Source organism: Lepidothrix coronata, unplaced genomic scaffold (genome assembly GCF_001604755.1).
Source record: "Lepidothrix coronata isolate B3197 unplaced genomic scaffold, Lepidothrix_coronata-1.0 Scaffold32, whole genome shotgun sequence".
Lineage (NCBI taxonomy): Eukaryota > Metazoa > Chordata > Aves > Passeriformes > Pipridae > Lepidothrix > Lepidothrix coronata.
The window spans coordinates 2,824,707-2,849,523 of record NW_016690212.1 but is presented as its reverse complement, the minus strand read 5'-3'; the positions used below and the strand labels follow the sequence as shown (position 1 = coordinate 2,849,523).

The following is a 24,817-nucleotide window of genomic DNA, read 5'->3' as shown; positions in this document are numbered from 1 at the left end:
TTTGTCTTGATGTAAACAGAGCTTTCAAGTAGTATTACACTACAGGTGGGAGGAGAAGAGGGTAATTCATGAAAGCTACATTTCGACACCAGAGGCTTATCTCCCTGTGATTTTCTGTAGTCATTAAAAAGTGATTCATCTGTTTGGCAATTACATAGAACTTATTTTCATTTCTATTCATTAACAAGCAAGGAAAGGCTAAAATTAAAACTGAAGTCTTAAATTAATTCTGAGACTCTAAAATGGGAGACTGGGGAAGACATCAACACTTTTTACCAAGTGTCAAATCATCCCTCTGCCTCAGACATGACAGAGGACTATCAGTAAACAGTAAATGTTTTTTTTTCTCTCTCAGAGCTTGTAGTATGGAGCAACAAAACCAGTGACACACTTACATGGAGGTAATTATGGCATTCCTTATATACCTGTCAAGAGAACATAACATCACACCTAGCATGAACCTAATGAACTAGTTTAAAGGTCACAAAAATGTTCATGATGACTAAGGATTTGAATCTTTTTGAATACTTTTTATCCAAACAAGAATTGTAGACCATTAGGTGGGTCTTCAAGAGATGCTGAAATAGCACTCAGAAGAGATGCACACACAAACCCTACCAAAATCCGGCTTATTTCATCAGTATATGTCTAATATGAAAAACAGGATTAGAATGCAAATACAGCTTGAATAATATTCCTTGATTAATAGTTTAGGATTGCCAGAGCACACAGTTTGGGCAAGAAGTTTTCACAGAGCGTGACTCTTGACTAGTGTTAGGCAGTGGCTGTTTTATGCTCTGGTTAAACCAACAGAAAAACTCTGTCATGCTCTGCCAGCTTTTCTTTGGGGATTTTTAATGGCAACAGCCTGAGTGATGGAAAATAAAAGAGGTTTTTATGAGTTGCACAGAACTACATGCAAATGTGAAGAAAGTAGTTGGACTGCTTGCTAACTGGGCCTTAATTCACTTAAAAAAGCATCTTCGGTATAGAAACTAATTTTTGCATTGGTGTGCTAGTAGAGAAGAAATTCAGCATGCAAGGGAATGATTAAGTGTCAGGTTAAGACACTTATACATAGCTCTATGTGTGCATGTAACACAGCAGACAATAAATATGTCAAAGCTTCCATTCTGGTCAAGGACATCTTGTCAGGAAGAGCTGATGGCAGCTTAAGCTTGATTCACACAGAGGCCTCACAGGGAGGGCCTTAGGAAGCAAGACATCTGCATATGACAGGCAGATGCAATAGCAGATCAACAGGCTCTACTGACCATATTGATCAGAAGCCCCCTGGCTGTAACATGAGTTTAGATGTCTATCTCACTTGCAGACACCAAATGCAAACGTGAAAATTTGAGTCTCAAGTTCAAACTGAAACTCACCCTAAGGAGATTAACTCCATCACCTAAAATGCCACCATCCACCAGTGTTCAAGTGCTGCAGATTACTCTGCTTGGCTTCCAACTGCTACTCTAGTACAATAACTGTCTTGCATAGGGCTAGTACATTTCAATGATGGTGGCACCTTGCCACCATATGTAGATAGCGGAATATCTGAATTCTCTGAGCTAAAGAAAGCTCTCGTGCCAGATATTTTGGTGTTAGGAGCTTACTGAAAACATGAAGCCTGACCAAACCTGACAGAGTTCAAGCAGCATTTGGATGATACTCTCAGGCACATGGCATGACTCTTGGGGATGGTCCTGTGCAGGGCCAGGAGTTGGACTCGATGATCCTTGTGGATCCCTTCCAACTCAGCACATTCTGTGATTCTGTGAAGTATGCAGAGGGCACATCAACTTGTTTTTGTTAAAGTATAATTATTTGGAATCTTTACCAGACTTTATACATTTTCATTGAAGTCTGTTTATTATTAGAAGGTATGAGTTGTTATACAGGCAATTTCTTCTACGTTCTTTCCCTCCCCAAATATGAAAAATGAAATTTTTTATATAAATACATTTAGTGATTTAAAAATTATCAAAGAAATCCTTCCTTTTAATTAATCACAAGGAGGAATGATCAAGATATATATTTAAATTAGTAAAGAGCATGTACTCCCCATAGAATGTTTTTGCTAAAGCAATATTAAGGAAAGCAAAGTGATGGACTGCACCACAGAGAATGTAGTACAGCTAAATCACTAGATTTCCCCTTTACATGTGAATATTGCTGGATATTTGTGAGTAGACAAGTCATGCAGACATGTGCTCAGACACCAAGTCACAAGCTTTAAATTGGTCATAGAACCACCAAAGTGTTAAGCAAAACCAGATGATTTCCTCGTTGTATGGGAGAGTTCATGCCATTGATTCTGTGGACTAACAAAAAAAAAGTCAAAGTGCTAGAATTAATCATCCGAAATATGATTAGACTACTAACTCACAACTAGGTTTTCTTAAACCAAAACACACACATGGTGTAGGCGATAAATATTTATTTTTATGCTTTTATTGATGGAAAATGAAACAAATTACAAACAACTGGAAGTACTAAACTAAGCAGGTGACAGAAGCAAGTCAGCTAGATGCTGATCCTATGGAAAATAGTGAATTTAATAAAGAAACAGAAATACTTTTAGAGCTCATGAGCACTGCTCCATGAGTTACTCTTGACAAGGGCAGGTGCTCCCACAGCATACACAGAATCCTCAGACAAATCAGTATGAGAACAAGATTCTGTACTGAAAACAGGAAGAATAGCAACTTCAGTGGGGTTCCCACATGTGTGCAGTATTTTTGTGAAGTCATAGACAAAATGTCAAGTGAGTCACACTAATGACAGAGTAACCGCACATTCTTGGGTCAAACAGCATTTAGTATTTTGAAAAAATCTACAAAGTGACTTTTCTGGGAAGTGAGTTTTAAATGACAAGGACTTGGCACATTCAAAAATAAGGGGAGAAGCTACTGTTACGGGGACAGATGAATGGCCTGGGCTTACACTTATATTCCTACTCAAAGTTTTATGCGCCTTACTTTCTGCATCCAGAGACTGAGAAATCAAGTTTAACATCTGCAGAACAACAGACTGGTTTAAAAAGAAAGAGTTCAGAAGGATTTTGGTCTGGGATTTCTTGATAGATAATCACTTCAGCCTAAGTTCAGTAACACAGTATAATGAAAATGGATTAATCCGATAATGGCAAATTTAAGAGATGAAATTAATATCACAAGAATAAGTAATCTTGACTTAGTTGTCTCCACAGCAGGCCCACTACATTAAATGCAGTATTTAGCTCTAAGACTGCCATTTCAAGATTATAATGGATTTAAAATGCTGAAGGAGGAGCATAAAACATCACACTTCAGATTTCAAAGATACACTGACCTATGAAATGAGATGCTAACTAAACAGCAAAGATCATTAAATATTACAAATGTAACTGAGAAGGCTGTGAACATATCACTTGGAGTAATTTAAAAAAAAATAGCTTTTATTGCTATGCTATAGCACATTTTTCAAGAGAATTTTTACACTCTACATGACAGCAATATGAGTCCAGTCATGCTTCATTATTTGACTTGAATCTGTTTTTTAAGTTTGTGAATGATCCTCCACCATTTTTCTACACTCCTTTCACACAGGAAGCTGTGCCATCTTTAGCATTCTCAACTTCTACAGTTACACATCAACATGTAGATTATAATCATACTGCATGCTTCAGTCCTAGACATTAGGATTGACCTCAAACATTAGAGTTGACTATGAAAAAAAATGAGAGTGATCTGGACACACTGGGAGCCTAAAATCACTGTAGTTATTAACTCAGGTCTACACTTTATTCAATCTTCTCTACTGTTTGGAAGAATTTTTCCCCTATCCCCAGGGTGGGTTGCAGATTTGGGTTTTGGAATAAATGTATTATAATATTATTTTGTATTATTTTGGAATAAATACTATTATGTCACAGCACAGAATAAAGTGGGATTTTTTTTTCTACCTGCTGAGATCATTAGAGTATTTAATCTAGTAAGTTCTTTTTAACTAAAGAGTCCTCTGACAGCACTTGACAGCTTTGTCCTCCTATTTTGTGCCAAGTTTAATAAGAACAACGAATTACTTTGGCTTTCTCCAGAGGGTGTAGTTGCAATACTAAAACATTTGGACGAAACCTCAGTGTTACATGCTGTAACAGAAATTATTCTCTGTTTTTAAATTCTGTGGAGATATACTACTACTTTGAATGCAGTGAGACTCCATGGCTGAACATGCTTTTAAGGCTAGAAGACATAACTAGCTTTTAAGGCTGGGAGGAAGAAATAACCAAACAGAGGTTTTCATAGGTGTGCTATAACCTCTAAGTACTCTTAACAGCAAATCCATTTACAACAGCAATCAGTCAACTTCCACTGGCAGATTTGAAGAATGGCTGCAACTGAGAGAAATTCAGAAGTTAAAACAGCCATTTGAGTAGAAGCCTTTTATTAATATCAATAAAAACACAAGCTATTTCATAAAAAATGTTCCATAGAGCATAAAAAAATCACTGAGTAAACTATCTCCATGTATCAGAAGACACACAGAGCTTTAGATCTTAATCTCTAAACTATGGATAGTGTTTGTTTTCAATATCTATTAATGAGCTCTTAGGATTTTTAAATAAAGGTGGGTTATAAAGATCTAGAAAGAACATAATGGATTAAGTTTTTCTAGATGGATAATTTATATTTCGTTATTACTTTTGGCGTGCTGTATTTCAGGACTATCAGTTTAGTTTAAAAAAAAAAGTCTTTTCAAGAATTTCACTTATTTTTGGAACAGACTTCTTGCACCAGTGATGAAACCAACGTATCTGTTGGGGTCAATACATGGCTAGAACTCCATTATATCAAGCAAAGATGAACCAAGAACAGCTTCACCAAGAGCTGAAAAAAAATCAAAACAAAAAAACAACTCTTGATGCTTTCATACTCAGTTTAATGTCTAGATGTGTTAAGAAAGGGTTAAGATTTGTTCAGCGATTTGACTACTTTTTTCAGTAAATAAGCACCTTCCCATATATACAGTAATGGATCATTCTAAATATTGCACAATATACAAGTAGATCAAGATATTTATCCTCTTCCAAAAAATGAATTAATAAAACTTTAAGACCAGCTTCCTTCTACACCACTATAAATAATTTTTGAGGGATTTGAGTAATGACTTGGAGAAAATATTTGAATTATAGCACTGACTACAAGGCTGTACCTCATGTTAGTTCAAGGAATAGAACATACAGTATACCTTCAAATAGCAAAAGTGTACAATGGAAAACCACAACAAATGAAACATTAAAATGTGTAAGAGAGGAAAGTGACTTGATACATGTTAACAAAATTAAAACATCAGTGAATCTCATACTTTTTGGGTGTAATTGGAAAAAAATGCATTAAGATATTGTCGAAAAAGCAAGGTGGGTATTTCCTAAGGATAAAGAAATAACTCTTAATATTGAGGTTCTGTTTTTTCAGTTGTATCTTTTTATGGTCACATTATCACCAGAAGGCAAAATCTTCTGAAAATAATCATGTAAGCAAAAAATCTTTAGTTCGAGAAATTTTCCCAAATAAGAGAAAGGAAGAAAAGAACACTTCAAATTCTCTTCTTGTGAATTTTGTTACACAAACTGACTTTAATACAAAGCTTGAACAAATAAAATCAGGATATACTTAAATACAGTAATTCTGTCATACAGAACCCTTAATGTGCTACCTAACAAGGAGAGTGCAAAACCATAAGGGGATATTCACATTGCAACTTTTAGATAACTAACATTTATTGTACTGCAAGCAGAAAAGATTAAGCTTCTTCCAAGCAACAATTCAGATCATTTGGATTTGGATACATTCTTCACAAAGATGTAAGGAGCGTAACATTAGTCACCTAAAGGCACACTTACTTCATTTGGTGTATTTTTACAACCTGTGCTAAATTTTCTCAGAAAACTTTATTTTAATTCTAATCAGAAGCTCACAATGTTTACTTCACATCCCAGTGCTTTATTTCAAAGCTCAAGCATCAGACAAGAAAAAGAGAACAACATAGAAAAGACACTGAACTGTCCATCTGTCTCTCTACAGAGACCTCAAAATTACAGATAAAGAGTTGTTGTTAAATAGATGCAACACTCAGTCCAGGAAGAGAGAGTCATCTTGGAAGTCCCCTTTTGAAGGAACCTTTGAGGACCAAATGGGCAGGGTGAAGTAACACCTGGGACACTAGATGTAAAATAGCAAAACTGATCCAAAGAGTACCTTCATTGTCAATAAAAATAACAGTAATAAAATCACTAAAGAGCTCAGTTTGAAGAATGAGTTCTCTCAAATGACAGTAGTCAGGATGGCCTGAACAAGTGGCTGACATGGAGAACTGTGAATGTATAGCACCTCTGAAAATGGGCAGAAACTGCAACTTGGTCTGGAAACAAAACTGTTCCTCAGCTGTAGTTGCCCTATACTTGCTGTGATAACAAATGGAGGAAAAGAGAGAGAAGAAATCTTAGCATTTGTTTGGAGTTTGCCAGACCAGTGGGAGGTTCTTATACAATTCTAACTAAATTTGTGGAGCATTTTGAACTGGAAAAATATTTATCAGGTTTATCTGTTCAGTAAATTCACTCATTAATGTGTTCAGAAGAGTACTACTGTTGACATTTTAGCTCACATTAACACACAATAAGCCACAAAAAAAGAAGTAGTTAATTAATTCTGAAGTTACACATCAAGATTTTATTTCCTTCACAAAATACTCTGCCTAAATAAAATTGCATGTGATCAGTAATTATATCTGGATACAAACAGCTTTAGTTGGGTGCCTTTATGGAATATCATTGCTCAGATCTTACATTTAGGCCTAAATTCAAGAAGTTATGAGTAAGAAAAAATGTCAAGAATTAATGAATAAATTAAACTGAAAGTTAACCCTTTCTTACCAGCAGGAATTATGCCAATCCTTATATTGCACTGGACTAACGATGCTTTGGGATTATTTTGGTCTATGCCAGAGTCCTTCTGAATTCTTCCAATGAGACCATGCATCACTTCACTGAACATGCCGTCCCCACCAACACAAACAACACTGCCAGGAAACACAAATTAGAATGCACACTAACAGTCAATAAACAACACGGCAAGTGTTCTACTTAGGGCATGCACTGGGCACATCAAAAATAGTTGTTCTATTCTCCTCCTCCATTTTTACAGAATATAGTAGCCCACAGTCAATTGGCAATTAACAAAAAGCAGAAAAAAAATTCAAGCTACACAACTGCAAATGCACCTAGATGTATCTGTAACATTAGGAAAAATGTTGGAATGCAACCTACAAAAATCTTTATCCTCTACTGCTGTGTGCAGACAGACAAATATCAGTGGAAATTCACTATACAAATAAAACACTGAACAGGACTGTACATACAGCTTTCTAAGTACACAAAATGGAAATAGGGTACCCTTACTAAAAAGGGAAAAGTTAATATTTGCCACTTCTGGCAAAAGTATATTTTACACAATAGGGAGGTACATTATATGAAAGTCAAAAAGCAGAAGTGCATGCCTGCATGCTCTTTTGAACATGCTGAGAGCCCATCAAACAGACAGAAGTCATGTATATCTACATAATCATTCATAATGAAACAGAGTTCTAAATGTTACCAGATACAAAACTTTGTTTTGCAAATTTAATTCAGGTCAGAGCTGGTGCAGCAGCTACACAGATCCTCAATATGTTAAAGCTCAGCAGAGAGTCCACAGCCAAGCAAATACTAGGAAGTAAAAGACTATTTTACAGCACTATACATTTCATGAACAATAATCAAATGTAGACCCTGAACTCTAAAAGCATCGACATTCTTTAACTGAAAAACTAATTTAAATACACTTTAAAGGAACACATGAGAACCCCAAAGTTATATGTGGTCCCTAGCATACAAATTTAGGAATGTCTACTGTCACCTATAGCAATAATTTCCAGCTCATAAACTAATACTCTTTTATATTATCAGCAACAGATATTGCAGAATGAGCGCTTATTTCATAGGACAAGTTAATTTATCTGATTTTTAAGTATACATGATTTAAATGTAGTTATTGTTGTGTTTTCAGCTGAAGGAAAGCTTGAACAAAACAGTCATTTTTTCTCATGAGTGGGGAGGACAGTCTTAAAAATATACGGTGTCCAACTCTAAGTCAAGACTTAGGAGACTGGGAGAGAAGGCATAAAAGGTTATTTGTTTTCCATTTTTATAATTTTTTTTCTCTTCCAATAGCCTATTAGATAATTATATAATATCCATTATTCCTCAGCTTTAGCTTGTCTTATATTTCTCTGCAGACTCAAAAAAAGAGGTTAAGTGGCCAAAAATTTCCAGGTCAGTACAAGGATAATGTTGTCTCAGGGTAATTTGCTCAAAGCCCCATCCAACCTGGCCTTGAACACTTCCAGGGATGGGGCTTCCACAACTTCTCTGGGCAACCTATACCAGTGCCTCACGACCCTCAAAAGTAAAGAATTTTTTCCTTATACCTAATCTAAACCTGCTCTCCTTCAGTTTAAAACCATTACCCTTTGTCCTATCACTACATGCCCCTGTGAAATGTGCCTCTCCAGACTTCTTGTAAGCCCCCTATAGGTACTGGAAGGCACTCTAAGATCTCCCCAGAGCCTTCCCTTCTCCAGGCTGAAGAACTCCAGCTCTCTCAACCTGTCTTCATAGCAAAGGTGCTCCAGCCCTGTGATCTAGAACAAATAGTATATCCAGGCTCAGAGGAGACAATTCTGTGAATGTCTATACCTATCAAGGGTAAATACTGATAGATAAAGAACTTCACATATGCAATAATAGCATGACCAAATCCATTGCAAACATCAGATGACCAATGTACAAGTCACACATGTGCAAACTGCATGTGTGAAGGCTCCTAGTGAAGAAAATCTGAAAGAGATACCTTTTTATTTTTTGGCTTTATTTTACTAATAGACTAGCATTTCACTTTTTGGAGAGATGATAACAGTAAAAGGCATATGCTAGAGTACTTCAGGAGAAGCTAGTCCACAAGACAAATGAGTTTTAAAAGATGTATGGTCCCTTTTAATCTCAACCATTCTGTGAACTAATTCAAAAACTAGGAAAAAACCCCAGCCAGAAACAGTTCTACAAAGGCTTGTGCAACAGGATTAGGAACCACAGTGATTCATTTCACTTATTTTAAACATGGCTTTTACCTGCACAATATTACAGCATGCTCTGATTGTTCCTCACAATGATGTACAACAGTCTGCTATATAGTAACCAAATGAATATTTTAAGTAACTGTGCTTAGAGAGAAGCTGTTCTGTCACTGAGCTAATAGGTCAGTACATTCAATGTAAGAAATTCTTATAAAGCGAACTAGGAAGAACAGGAAATACGTGCAAGAATTTTAAATAAGCTGCCTCAAGTAAAAACATCTGAAAACAAGTGAAGTGATTATCATTAAGAATCCTATGTTTAGTTGCAGAATTCCATGTAGGGGTTTGCCTAACAGGGAATCTGGAGATTAAATGCAGAAATTCATCACTGAATGAAGGGGAAGCCACTTATGAGAACCAATCTAAGAGGACAGCTCAATGACAATAACATGTAGGAATACAAAGAATCTTTTCCTGTATGTAAGCAAAGTCAGCCAAACTTGAAGAAACACACATGTTTATGTGGTTAAACCTTTTTTTAAATATTCCAGTTGACCACATGACCTGTTATTTAAAAAGTAGTTTTAGTACAAGATCTCCTTCCTAACATGACAGATGACCACAGAGAAAGACTTGTACATGATGGACAAAAATCAGCCAGGCTGCAGTTCCCAAGCCAAATGCCATTCAGGCCCAGTCTGAGAATAGAAGAATCATAAGATTCTAAAAAGATGCAGTTCTCTGGCCTATTAGTTTATCTTGGCATATTAGAGATAGAAAACCAAAAAACCTCACCAAAGAAAAAAATTTAAAAATTCTACAATACAAGACCTTGAATCTGTCAAAACCACTTCAGATACCACTGCAATTGGTCACTGCCAATCGTTTTAAAAAAACAACTTGCTAGTAGTGGACAGGGGCTCATCTGCCTCCCTTCCTGCTCTGTACTGGAATTTCACCAACCATCAGCATACTTATCTCAAATCATAAGTCAAATGAAAAGGGAAAACCTTAACTAACTAGTTTTTTTATAGGATCAAGGTCTCCCCTCCCTGCACTTCTGAAAAATTAAGAAAAATCCCAGTATAGACAAAACTGTTTATTTAAAGTCAACTCATTTTAAAGCAGGTGAAGTCTGGGAACATCATGCCCTTACTCGATATATACAATGCATATAGGTCTGCTCCCCTAGCAAAACTACTCTGAAAAGACAGAATGTATTTTATTTTTGCAACTTACCAGTTTAAATGTACCTGTCAGCAGGTATAAGATACTATTTTAAAATACTATAGTTATGAGAGTTTATCTGCATAGGTTCTGCATATATTTTCATGATTTTCCAGACATGTAACTTATTTCATGTTATTAACTAGAAACTGAAATTAATAGCTTATTTATTAAAATATTCTGCTTTTACAGCAGATTTAATAATGGAATGCAAGATAACCATTCAGTCAGTTCTTCTTTTAAAACAGTAACTCCACAACAGAACAAATGCAAATAAAGCCAAATGATGTAGCCATTATTTAACAGCCACACAGAGCAAGAGGAACTACCTGAAATATTTCTAAACAGTCCATGTTCTTTTACACACAGGCTGAATGCCACCAGTGCAGTGTTCTGAACTCCTGTGTATGTCAAGATCACAAAACATTTCAGGGTAGTTTTTGAGCTATCACAGAACGCTCAACTAAGCAGAATTAATCTTACATTCATCTTTTGAACACAAATCTCATGTCAACATTGTTATATTATGGTTGAATATATTGTGTATTGAACAAGTTTACAGAAAGAGTTTAACTTTCTTTTGATACTCGTAAATGGGGATCTCCTACAGAAAGGAACACGCCCCAGGACTTTCAGTTGAGGCAATAAATGTATCAGCAATGAAGGCTACCATTTTAAATTAAAGAACAGGCAGATTACACAACATATCAGCTTTAAAAGAATAAAAAAAAGGCAAATGAAGTTACTTACCCATCATATTTATAAATATTAACTTCAAATAAATTATCCTTAGCATGGTTAGCATGTTCAGTTACTGTGAAGAAATAAACACATTAAAATTTACTATTAAAGATACTATCATAAAATAATTTATAATATACAATTATAAAAATTAATTCATTAATAACCATGATTCTATTACCAATGTGACCATAAAACAGCCTGTCCCTAAAATGTGTTTTGAAAGAGTTTGCCAGGGAAGGAATTGAAAGAGGCATACACTGCAGTACATATGGAAAAAATATTTCATTAAAAATTGTGCAAATGAACATTTGGTTTTACCCACGAAACTGACAAAGAGAAGAAAGGTAGTATTTTACAGATTAAGAGCTTAAATAGCTCAGAAGCAACAGAAGTTTTAGTTTAGTAAAAAGTTGATATAAGGTTGCAATTATTTGGCTACCTATGCTTTAATCAGGAAACATTCTCTACCACTTTGTTTCATTTCCTTAGTAAGAAAAGGTGAGTAACAGAAAGAACTTTAGCTACTCAAGGATGTTTTAAAGGGTTCGTCTTGTGTTTATTAAGAAACTAAAACATTAATTACTCACTAACAACATCAGTGGATATAGAAGCCAGACTGAAGAGTGGAGCAACTTTCTGTTCATAAATCCTTTTCCCTTGTCTTTTTCCTCCATAGGGATTAATATACACAAGCAACTGCTTTGGTCTAGACTCTGCAGAAAGGAAAAATATTACAGTATACTGATTTTGTACACAAAACAAAAATTCAACAAGCCATACAAAGCCAAACCTATTAATATCAAAGTGGTCACAGCATAAAAGACTTAGAACTTTTTATTAACTCTTGTAATTCTTTTAACAAAGAGCTATAAAATCCTGCTTCATCTGTCCTCTTTATTATACTGAGGATACTGACAGTACTGAACAATTGTTAATAAGACAGCGGGAGGTAAAATTCAGAATAATTTCTTCTGAATGCATATCTTACATTCTTATGCATCGTTCTTGCAGTACCTTCCCATCATATTAGTAAAACTAATTAATTAATATCCCAGCACACAAGGCTAGAAGGATAGCAATAGGAAAGGCACTTGTAAGTGAAGCAAACATAGAAATACTTTTACATTATTTCAACTACCTTCCAGCTTTAATAACATATTTACAATGCATTTCCTTTCTGTGATCAAGTCACAATAAGAATACCTCACAAAATTACGTGTTGCACAGCAAGTGCTCGCCCTACAGTGTAACCCCTTCCCCTTCCCGAAACACCTTTGATATTACTACCTCAAGTTTTCCCATTTATTTATGGATTTACATTGGTAATGGCAATGAAAACAATTACTACACTTCTGTATTAACAGATATACAAAATAGTAATGCTTGCTGCACCTAGAGAACCTTCCTTTTTTATGGAACAGAAAAAAACTTATAACATGCATACTTCCTCAGATGGCATTCTAAATTATTATTATTTTAAAAGGAAAGTTATATTAGAATTGTTAGATCAGCACACTTTTACAACAAGTCCACCCAAGCTAGACATTTTGAACAGTTTAAATCTGCCACAACCTTAAGGTACTATTCACCCTCTCTGAGAAGTTGTTCCCTTTTCTGAAATAGTTTTTTACCAATAAAATGAACAATTGCACTCAAATGGAGCTGACTGCTCAGGCCACATTTCTCACAGGTGTACTGAATGGGTGCACAAACCTCATTTTTTGAAAAAGACAGATACCTTGTGTAACGTATATAAAACAAAAACACTAAAAAGAATCTTCCTGTTGCCTGTTCATAACAGTTTTTCTTAAATATCCACTTTTATTCTGTGAACCTTAAGTACTTTCTTGAGTTACATTGTAGGTGTACTTGCATCCAGTCCCTTCTGCAGCTCTGTATCTCAGATGGACCTCAGACCTATGCTGTAGGTAGCTCATCTCCAGTCCTGTCTCCAGCTCCAGCTGCTCCGCTCTAGCCTCCCTGGGTGGACCCAATTACTTTATCTCACCTGGGCTGTAAATCAGAGCTGATTTTATCCCCATCCCTGTTCTTCCCACCCTGTTCAGATACAGTGGGACTGCACCCTGGTTAGCATGGGCACCACCTGCGCTATGGCCATCCTTGATGTCCTTTATGTCATGGAGTTACTCTGCTCCTGCCACCCACTGACATCTATCAAGGTACCTCTTTCAGGAATAACTCCTGCAAAACTACTTTTAACCTTCAAGAAGTAGATGTCCAAGAGTCTCAGAAATGATTAATGGGAACTCTTACCACATAAGGCACATTTTGTTGATGAGAGAGTCTGGAAAGGTGAAACACACACAAAAAGCCACCCATAAATCTTACAATTGCTACAGTCTTTGTCCTCAAATCCCTGCAGTTTACATCTGCCCTTTACTTTCTCCAAAGCCTCTGCTAAGCTTGTAATGTGTCCCTATGTCGTGGAAATAATATTTATCTGGGCAAAATTATATGACACCTATAGTTCTATTAAACACTCAGTACAACCTAGTGAATATGCAAAACAGAAAAGCAGTGATAAGGAGACACTTCAACTCTTAACTCCCTCAATTTTTGAGTTCAAAAAAGCAGATATATCAAAATTACACTGATTGATGTACAAGCCTGCAAAATGATAGTGCAAATGTTCATAGTTTATTCAAACTTACTCTGCATTTCAAGTAATTCTTTCAGCGCCTGTATCCACTGATTACATAAGTGCTCATCAACACACCAAAAAGTCACATCACTGCACCGCCAGCGGTGATTTCGGGCTTTCTTCACATAATACACTATTTAAATTTAAAAAAAAGAAAGGGGAAAAAAAACAAAGAGGCATAATAAGACAGTTCCATGAAATGACAAATGCATTTCAGAAAGATAACCAAAATATCAACCTTTGGAAAAAAGTGGCAATTAATCTCCACTAAACACTTCGGCAAATGACAGAAGCATTCAGAGTGTGAACAGGACATTCATAAAAAGTCCAAATGAAAACATAAACGAAAACACTTGCTGAGGTCGTTACTTTATAGCAGAGACCCAAACATCGACTTCTTTTTAAAGCAAATACAAACCATTTTTCATAAACTTATTATAGCCATACCTGTACAAAAGTTCACCAAGCTTATATAATATTTTATCTGTCTTAAAGTCTGCAATATCTACATAATATAAAATGCCACAAGCTTAAGAAGATAAGCCAGACTGACATCAGCTCTCATGTAACCAAGAGGGTGAATTTAATTTCATAAAACTGAAATTTGAGAAAAAGATTTAGAGTTTTCTTGTGCATTAAGAACTAGGCTGGTGAGACAAGTATACTTACCTTTTTATCTACAGTATCTCCAGTTACTCTTACTGGAGGACTAAATGTGAGGAAAGTACTCTACAACATAAAATTTTGGCATGGGAGCCATCACATTTGCCCCATCTTTGCAGCACAGAAGTCACCACTCTTTTCCCAACACAAGCAGACATTTATTTCAAGCACTTTGTTTTAAAAAATGCAGTCAATAATACAAAGAACCTTCTCATGCACACATTGTGATGGTTAGGGATAATTTAAAAAAGCCCAAAAATTCAAGACTCATTTTTTCAGGCTCTCTTGAATTTCTAATCAAGTAATAGAAAGCAAGTGTCCTGCTGTAGAGTCATTCAGCAGCAGAAACACAAGATATTAGTTTGAACTTCAATTAATAACTAAAACCAGTACATGTTCTTAAAGGAAGTGTTTTATTTTCCAAAATAAGGACCTTTCAATGTAAACTGACGGATTTTCGGGGGTTCTTTTGTTTGTTTTTGTGGTGCTTTTGCTTGCATTTATTTTGGTCTTTCTTTTTTTTTTCCCTTGAGGGGGAGGGGTTGTTTCATTGGGTATTTTTAAACATAACATTTCTGTTAAAAAAAAATTAATCTGAGGATTCATTTTGAGTCTGCCTTAAAGTACCTTTAGCAAAGTAACTAGCACAAGCATTGTTATTTGCCTTACCTGTGAAAGCATGTAGCTTTGTCATCTTTTGCCATTTGCCAATGTTACGCTGTTTCTTGTTAAGTTCAGTTTCTTCTACAGAAATGATCTCAGAGATTGGTACAAAACAGTTTTCTGTGGGAACACAAGATCTTACACATTAACATCTTCAAACAGCACCCAAATGATTATTTCTAGACCTACTATGATATAGGCATATGATTAGAGCAGCTGCTCAATAGGCACAACCAAGAGCATAATTAGGAATTAGCTGAATATTTTCAATTTTCTTTTGCCTTTAGTCAAAGAACATAATCCAAAAACACCTCTGAAGTATCCCTAATTTCTCAGAAAATTAGGTATTTTATGTTTAAAAATATTTCTGCATGAAGCCAAAATCCAGCAACACTGAATTCAGAGTAGTTCAATTTCCCCTTCAATGAGGTCTCGTCCAGATATTTGACAGTGAATAGCACAAGCTATTTCAACAAATGTGCAACTAAATCTAGTGCAGAGACTACAGAGACTATTTGTTATTCACAAGTAAGTAGCTGGCTTATGAAAGAAGGGCATTCATACGAATTCTTAAGGTTCTAAATCCCACCAAGCTTTTAAACTTTCAGATCTACTAAGAAGAAAATTCTAGATGTAATGTTTATGTAGTGTTAAATATATTGCCCTGGTATCAACTTCAAAACCCTTGTTTTTCAGAATTGAAGGCCTCTTGCTCTTAGACTATGAAAGAATTTCCTTCACCCTCACTCTGTTTTCTCTTATAGTTCCTGGACACCTTCTCAGACTTCTTAACTCCTGTCAAATTGAGGGTTTTCCCTCATTTTCATTACTGATTTCAACACTGCTCCACTTTCACCTCATCTCAAAACCAGAGTGCAACTGGAAATGCATGCTTTTTATTTCTGCACAAGCAAGTGTTCACTGTATATAAACACACGTAAAAAAGACATAATATTATGATAATATGTAAGTAATCTCTTATATAACAATTATAATATACTTGTTTCTTTCATATATACATAGAGAACAATACTGAGATATAAAGACATAATAAACACATAAAATACAGACACCCCATTGTTAATGGGGTTTATCCCACACTTCATTTTCCTCTACTTTGCAGAAGTACAATGGTAGAAGCTAGGAATGTAAAATCAGCAAAGTTTTCCTGACCTTTTCACAGTGATGAGTACAATTCATTGCCACTAGTTCAACTTTATTATTTCTTCCCCGTCCTATTTAGCTGTTTTAGTCAATAGAGTCATTACCTATTGTCACATCTATTGACAAACTGTGGACTATTCACATAAGGGTTTTTTCCCCCCCTTTACAGGTGTTTTAGCATTTGACATGATTTATGCTCATTTAGTGATTTTGTCTTCTCAGACGTTTTTTGCATGACTCAAAGGAAATGTAGCCTTCAAACTTTATACTGAGGTCTTTAAGGAATTTGGCTGTATTTGAATGTTTCAGCTACTTAAAAACAATTTTCAGCTTATAATAATTGCATTTCCCATACAAAAGGCATGATAGGGAAGTGCAGCAGTCACAGAATGTCTTTATAAAGATCCAGCAGAAGAGATGAACTCTGAGATGTATGATATGTATATCATACATATGCACATGTAAGACTATATCAAGTATCTACTATTGGATAGTAATAGTTATTTTGTCTTCTTAACAGATATAAGATCTGCTAAGGGATCTCAATACAATTATTCACCTATACATTTATCCAAGGGAAAAGAAATCCCAAACAGAGACAGAACAGTAAAGGAAAGGAAGCACATCCTTTATTCTTTGTTTTCCAAAACTGCTTTTACTTCTCATTTTACTACTGGCTATGCCACTGATCCGTATGTCAAAATATGAAAGAAAGATTGTTGCATTTATCAAGATTGCATTTAAGTGGCAATCTATTTTGTTACTGCTCAGAGATAGGCTACAAAACTTATAAACCACATTTAGATCAAAATTTAAATGACAATGCTCTAATGAACATTTTGGGAAATAGTTCTCTTAGTGGATATTTCTTAGCATGTATGCTGGGAGTAGCAACTGAAGTCATTGTTTTATTAGACATTTTTTTATATAATAAAGCTGTCCAGCTACACAGATAGATAATGGATTTAAAAGTACTTCCAAATGTGTATCTCTGAAAGCATTTCTTCGGAGTATGTATTTTAGCACATATTACATAGCTTATATTAAAATCCTAGACCTTAAAACCACTTCTAAGCTCTCCTAATTCTTCAGATGTGTTCTTCTTCTGACAATTGCATGACTGAAGTTTTGATTTTCCAGCAAATCTCTTCATAGATGTGGCAAAAGAAGCAAAGAGTAAATACTTCACTTACATATGTACTTTTTTTTTTTATCTAAACATACCAGAGTTACATATCTGAAAAAACAGATTCCTGAAAAAAGGGAAAAAACCCCCACCAAACGAAAAGTGAAGTACAGTGATCCCACCTTCCCTCTGTGTATCTTTGGGTTTGGTGAAAGTCTGAGTTTTTGTTCTATGAATACCAACTCTGCTGATTATACCCCTCAGTACTACTTAGCACCAGAAAAGCATCAAGCAAGTCCACTGCCCTGAGAGCAATCTCCAATCTTAAGGCAGTCAAAACCACATGCTACTGATCACAGTAATTGCAGAAGGCCAGAAAGATGCAAAGCTTTCTTAAACAAAATGCATTATTCAGAACATTTCCTAAAGCTTACAAAACAAAACCAAATGCAGTGACACTTGTGTTTTAATAGAATTCAAGAATTTCTATCAGTCCAAATATGATTATCACCATTGAACTTGCTGTTACATGCAACATTGTTTAATCACATAGCAAACCAACTATTTAGTTCTACCCTTCTCCTTTTTCCCCAGAAGGAAGAATGTGAAGGAATCAGAGACCTTCAGTACAAGCAGCACAGACCTGTCCTTATAAACACAATGCCCTCATCTGCCATTTAGTCACCAAAACTCACCCTATAAAAATAAGTAGAAGGTCTATCCCACCCTCTTTTGAGAGTTCAACAAGGTTGACGTATGTACTAATTATAGTCCTTTCCCACACTTACTTCTGAAGCATTTACTCTAATATCAAGTAGCATGAGCCATTTATTTCACTGACGTAGCATAAAGGTGTTTACTCAAAGACCTTCACCTTTCTGTGGTTCTCACAAAACATGGAAAATCTTATTGCCACATTAACAAAACAAATACACACAAAGGAAGGTGCTTACACCAGCACCACTAGATCAACATCAATGAAAAAAGTTGAAACATGGGCTCAGACCATACCAAACAAAGAATTTTACTTGGCTTAGTCCAATATACTGAACCAATGAGGATACAATAGTGTCTAGACAATATTCCAGGCAAAATACTGTGATGTTTTCAACACACACATCTAGATTCAAGAGACTGCATTTTGAGTTCAGAAACACTGAAAAACTTATCAATTTTCTTAAGCTTAGTCTCAAAAATCTTCACATATTTATGTTTTCATGCCTCACCTTGTTCAAGGTCTAGCATACTAGAGACAAGGAGTTGACCATCCAGAAAAGCAGGATGAAGGGGCATGGCAAAAAAAAAATACAAAAAATCAAAACCAAAACCAACAAAATCAAACAAAAGGCCCCAAACAAAACACACAATGAACAGGTGACAATCTTCTCAACACACTGGTTGTGCCACTCATTACTCATTCTGGGTCACAGTGCTCTTAATCTTAACAGACATTCTTCCTAAGAGCAAACTGAAAAATCAGCAATATACTGGGTTAGATGCACAGTACTTTTCCCTTACATCAAGCAAATGGGAGAGGGGGAAAAAACCACAGAAAAACATCCAAGGTAGGCACAGTAACAGTGGGCCTTCTTTGTGCAAAATGTAGCCAGAAGTTGTGAAATGTGTTTTTCTGTGTTAAGAAAGGCTTTTTGGTGCGTCATTGCTGTCTGCCACTCCCACAGAACGCTTCCCAAGTATAAGCAAACTCACTCAGAACCTCAGTCAAGACTTGATCATTCATCACTGCCAACTACGCGCCCTACAGGCCAAATTCCTCCCTCAGAAATGTGTTAGCTCAAAGCAACACAGACGTGAACAAGCATAAAACCATTGCTGATCACAGGATTTGGTTTATTCTTAAAATTCATCTGAGGCCCATGGATGCAGGAGCATTCAGAATTAATTTAAACTATTAGTATGTTCTTGTGACTTAAAAATAAACAAGTAAAAAGCTAGGATGTAGATTTAAAGAAAAAGTATTTTTTCAGTCACTCTGAAAACTAATTTGCTGTTAAGAGACCACATGAAGGGTTAAGTGTTAAGGTTTAAGCTTTGCCTTCACCTAAAAGCAAGGAAACAGGAATGTTTTCTATCAAAAGGTACACTGCATTATACCAATCATGCAGTACAGAAAGCTGTGTTTAATAAACATCAGAATAAGAGAAGGTGGGATATTGAGCAGAATTACAGACAATTCAAATCCTAAGGGAGGGGGAAGAAAAAAGGCATCATGAGTAAATGATTTAATTCAAAACTGTGGAAGAGTCACAGAAACATCCAAAGATCATGATTTTATTATATACAGCCATGTATAAGGAAATTGGCTTCTTTTATTTTAAAGTAAATCTTCAAGTACTTTGTAAACAGATAGTCCAGTTTCTACTATGATCACATTGCTACTTCACATCATAAGAATCTGAATCAAAGCACAGCAATTTGAACTTGGGTCAATTTGCATATTTACATCGTACTATTGAATGTCTTCCCATTGTCTTTCTTTTATTTCCAAATTAAATCTTTTCAACTCAACTGCATTGAGTGAAAAAGTGATAAAGCAGGAAATAAGATGCCCTTTAAGAGAAAAAAAAACCCACCAGAGGTGTATGCTAAAAACCAGGTATTGTTTAAAATAGTGTGCATCTATATTTGAATATGTATCTTCCAGATAACACATTCCAAAGAAACAATGGCTGCTAGAGCAATTATTCCCCATATCCTACCTGCTCATGTAGTTGCGGAATTGTGTATAGAAAAACATGGATCCCATTTCTACACATGCCCTTTGCCAACTGGGAATGACTGATGAAAAATGACCTTGACTAAGGATGTGACAACACACTACAGTGGCAGGCGCTGGACAGACCTTATTTCCAAGCAGGCCCACCCTCTGCTGTCTCGGTACTGTGTTAACCAAACTGAGCATTCTTTAGAATCCACATCATAGTGGCATCAGTCTTGTGAACAACTAATACTGAGGCTTCCTCAGGTAGTTGTTTTGGAAAAGACACCTGGAGGAGAATTCTGAAGGGAGAAATGCAAAGGTTAAAAGACAGCACACACAGTAAGTGAACGTGTACAGCTCAGGGTCGAGTTTGGTCATTCCCTTCATGTTTGTAATTCATAAATAAAAAAAAAAATCCCAGAAAAATGACAGGAGAATCTCATTTTGCAGTTGTAATGCCCTAGTACCAGGCATGATAAAATCGTAGCCAACACTTCTACAATACCTGTAAGAATATACGGACAATATATAATCTGCTGTGAATTTGGTACAAAAAGCTTTATCATGTGTTACTTGAGAAAAACCTGATTGTGCCATCAACATGAGGAAATAATAGAATAATATATCTGACCAGCTTTGCATACGTTGTTTATGATTAACAACTAAATCTCACAGAGAAATGTTACAAGGTTGAAAAATAATGTTCCTCAGAAAATTTGAAGATGAAGGCATGCCTAGGAATAAAGATGTGTAACTAAAAGTAACAGAGAAACACATGAAAATTTTCAGGTAAAACTTTTCTGTCCAAGTTCAAACACGTCTAACCATCAAAGAACAGGAAATGGGAACCACTTCCCACTGAAGACAGAACTTGAAACTATGATGAAGATAAACAAGGTCTAACAGCAGGAAATAAACTGTATTTAGGAATTTAGGTTTTAAAAATGTACCATAACTTGAGCAAACATTTAATGTTTTTGCACTGTTGGTATCTTCTCAATGATAGCATTAAAAATAATTCTCCTGAATTAATGCTTCTTTCTTCTGCCATTTGACAGAATGGGATTTAAATATATATATGTAAATATCATTATACAGAGATGACAAAACATAAGAATCTCCCCATATTCTGTTAAACTATATTTTCCTGGACAACAGGACAAAGTCTCTGTTGCTTCCTACCTGTTCTTGATTTGGATGCAACAGGGAATGGTAAATATTTCGACACTTCTACAATACATTTAACTATAGACCTAGTTCCGTACCTGTCAAAGTTTGAAAACCTTGAAAAAATGTATACCAAACAATATTTAATTATATAGCTAAACTCAAGACAATAATAAATGCTCAGAAAATAAGCAGTCTTGATTTTTTACAGTCTGAAGACAACTGCTTCACTGTAATAACTACCTATTAAACAAGAAATATAGCACTTTTATACTGCATAATTTAGTCTGTATTTAGACACAATGCACAATAGTCACGTAGTCAAAGGCTAAATGGTAGAAAGATACCAATCTTGGTCAAGCAACTCCTCTGAAATTATATGCTTCTAACTAACCATCTTCCATATTATTAAGTTTATTTATATACTGTCATGTATGCTGCTCATATTTCCAAAATAATTGAAGAGAACACAATGAATCATCCCAGGTCTTAAAAGAGCTTAGAGTCAACAGGGCAGCAATACAAGACTGTGATGGTATTAAAGCACAAGCACGGGCAAGACATGAATTAATCAGGGAGTTAAGAAGAGAAGGTACATTATCGATTGTATTGTTCTCTACATAAATTGTACCTGTGCCTCCAGAACACTTAGGCATTTCTTTTTCTTCTCCCATCATCTGTCTTCTGATCTCACATCAAGTTTTCCAAAATTTTGTAAACAGCTACACTACAGGACAGCAGTGACACTCAGTAACCACACTTGGCTCCTGAGGAATCTCCAGCTGGGTACTGCTTCGGAAACTGCCTCAGAAAGAGTCTAGTTTACTATGTCCGACTCTCCTTCCACCATTCCCAGCATTCTGGCATCCATTGGGAACATGCTTTGGGACAGGTTCATACTTGGTTTGGCCTAAGTCATGAAAACTTATAACTCAAAAAGTTGTAAAAACTCACAGCTGTAAGCAGCTGTAAACTTGAGAGTGCTAGTGAGAGAGCTGGGGTGATTCTGTGGGACTCTTGCTTTGTCTAAATGAAGGTATCATACAGCAGAATGTAGCTCCCCTTGAACTTGCTCGATCCTACAGATCAGTCAACTAGTAACTTTGCAAAGGCATTTTTAGAAGGACATTACACAATTCAACTGAATTATCTCCAAAGGAGGGGCTACTTTACCTACTGGAAGCAATTATCCCAAAAGTCTTTGGAACTTTGTATTTTAAATTTAAGAGCAAGGTACCTTTCTCTAGACTAATTTTATTTCATTTTGAAAAGTATACAGCTTATTTTTCACATCAAGATATTTAACTCAGCAGAATTAAAGAATCAACTTGTCTTTAAAGCATTACGTTCATTTAGCTGAACACCTGAAGAAAGGTCATGAATTTTCAAATACTTTTTTCATCAGTACTGCTGATAAAAAATAGATTATGTCAAACTATTCACACAATAGCAGATGAAGCATAACAAAGTCTATTTTTACCTTATGAATAAGAAGGGTTGTACTTAACTAAACATGACCAATTCTCAATTACGTAAACTGTAACACCAAATTCTTAAAATTCTTCTTGAGTCCTCCTTCTCCTTTTTCCCTCACCTTCTTGAGAAAAGCCTCCGGCCAATAAGATATTATGATAAAATCAGAAAAATATTTAACAAAGATACATGGTAAGAAGGGAAGAACTATTTAAGTTTGGAGACTTGCCTGGGACTGGAAGCATCTATATTCAAATGTTTCTCAGATAAAACTTCTAGTCTGCCTTTCTATTATTAGTTTCTCTCTGTCTCAGTTCCTCCAACCTCTAAATTGAGGATGACAGAAGTTTTCAACTCTACTACAGCAGCTGCTATGAAAAAAAAGACATTACACATTTTCAGATGTTCACATGCCATGTTAATAAGGCTATATTAACAATGGGAATAATTACTCTATAAAAACCCCAAAGTCAAAGACCCTGAAAAAATACCATTTAAAGTACATAGAAAGTTTATATGCGGACATTTTCAGAAGTTAACCTGAATTTTTTGGGGGGATTTCCAGCAGTAACTTCTCACACTGGTAGTTTTGTACATCGGAATCATTCTAACTGCACACAAGGGAAACTATAAACAGCTTTGTTACCACGTTACAAACTATTAGTCTATACTAAATCTTTTCAAACTAGTAAATTGCAAAAGTTAAACTTTGAAATTTTTTCATTGAGTCCTTTGGAAAGCAAAAAGTTGCAAAAAAAGCTCACTTAAAAAACCAACCAAACAAACAGTATTTGCCTGAAACACTGCATGAAAAGTGCTTTTTAACCCTAAGTCATGTAAGTAAAAAAAAAAACAAAACTGCTTTTAAGGTTCTGTAAGTCTATTATGTCCTACTAGGACTAATTTAAATACATTACAAACTACACGCTTCGACCTACTCGCAGCGCCAAGTGGGGTTCAGCCTCACAAATCTGTGCTTTGCTCAGCACGCCGCAGGGACAGGTGTGTCCCCCTGTGCCGTCTGAAACACAGATGCTCGGACGGGTTGCTCCGGGACACGCTCGCAGGGGCTGCGGCTCAGCGTGAGCAGCTTTCGGCTTTGTTTCGGAAGGCACAGCCCGATTCAGCGGCAGATTCGCTCAGCATAGGCGGCTGTCGCCGGGCACAGTCCCGGCCCCGTCTCCCCGCTCCGAGCGCCCGGTTCGGCCCCGCGTGGGATAGGGGCACTCTCCGCCTGTCACCGCCGAACTCTGAATCCCAGAGGCGCCGCAAAGTCGAGCGCAGGAAGCGCTCACGCCGGCAGAGCGCTCCGGATGCTCAACACGCCCCGCGCCGCGGGACCCGTGTCAGCACTGCCCGCAGGCCGCCCCCGCCGGCACCCGCGCCCGCAGCCGCCGGGGACGCTGCGGACGCCCTTCCCCCCCCGCCGAGGGCAGGCGGCCCCTCGGGGGCCCCGGCACGCCCCAGGCCGCGGCAGGTGCGCTCCCGGTGCGCTCCCGGCCCCTGCCCGCCCCACTCACCGCCGGCGCGGCGCGGCGGGCGGGGGTCGCGCCAGGCCAGCCGCCCCCTCTCCTCGTCTAAGGTGACCTCCCAGGAGCGCCGCCCCAGCCCCAGCGAGGACACCAGTCGGGGCCGGCGGCCTCCGGGGAGCCGCTCCATGGCCGCCGAGAGCCCGGCCCGCCGCAGCCGCTACCGCATGGCCCGGCGGCGCGGGCGGCGCGGCGGGGGAGCCCAGCACCTAACGGCGCCCCCGGCCCGCCGCTACCCGGCTGGCCCGGGCGGGGCGGCCGCAGCGTCAGCGCTACGACAGCGCTGCGGGGCGGAGTCCGGCTCCTGGCACGGCGGCTCCCGGCACGGTGGCTCCCGGCGCCGGGGCAGGCCGGGGCCGGGGCCACTGGCACGTCAGGCCGGGGCAGTGAGGCCGGACTGCCCGGGCTGCGGGCGCAGAGGCGGCGACGGACCCTCCCTGCTTTGTCTCCTCGCCCCGCTGGCGAGAAACACGTGCTCTGCGACCCGCGGCGGAGCCCCCGAGCCGGGCTCCATGCGGAGA

The 24,817-nt window shown here is 37.3% G+C and overlaps 1 protein-coding gene across 5 annotated transcripts in view; it reads right to left on the bottom strand.

Moving 5' to 3' along the window:
• Window positions 1–24,542, bottom strand: part of CERK (ceramide kinase) — a 42,024-nt gene extending 17,482 nt beyond the window's left edge. Inside the window, exons 1-6 of one of the 5 annotated variants that reach the window (XM_017811520.1) lie at window positions 24,288–24,542; window positions 15,122–15,235; window positions 13,800–13,922; window positions 11,715–11,840; window positions 11,134–11,197; window positions 6,920–7,065 (exon numbers count right to left, since the gene is read on the bottom strand). In XM_017811520.1, the coding sequence (XP_017667009.1) occupies window positions 6,920–7,065; window positions 11,134–11,197; window positions 11,715–11,840; window positions 13,800–13,922; window positions 15,122–15,235; window positions 24,288–24,426 (712 nt within the window). In that variant the 5' untranslated portion in view covers window positions 24,427–24,542. Of the gene's footprint in view, window positions 1–6,919; window positions 7,066–11,133; window positions 11,198–11,714; window positions 11,841–13,799; window positions 13,923–15,121; window positions 15,236–18,631; window positions 18,734–20,125; window positions 20,142–20,268; window positions 20,353–22,996; window positions 23,252–24,287 lie in introns of those variants that run through there. The other 4 variants (XM_017811522.1, XM_017811525.1, XM_017811524.1 and 1 more) reach the window with 4 other exon arrangements.
• Between the last annotated feature and the right edge of the window lie 275 nt (window positions 24,543–24,817).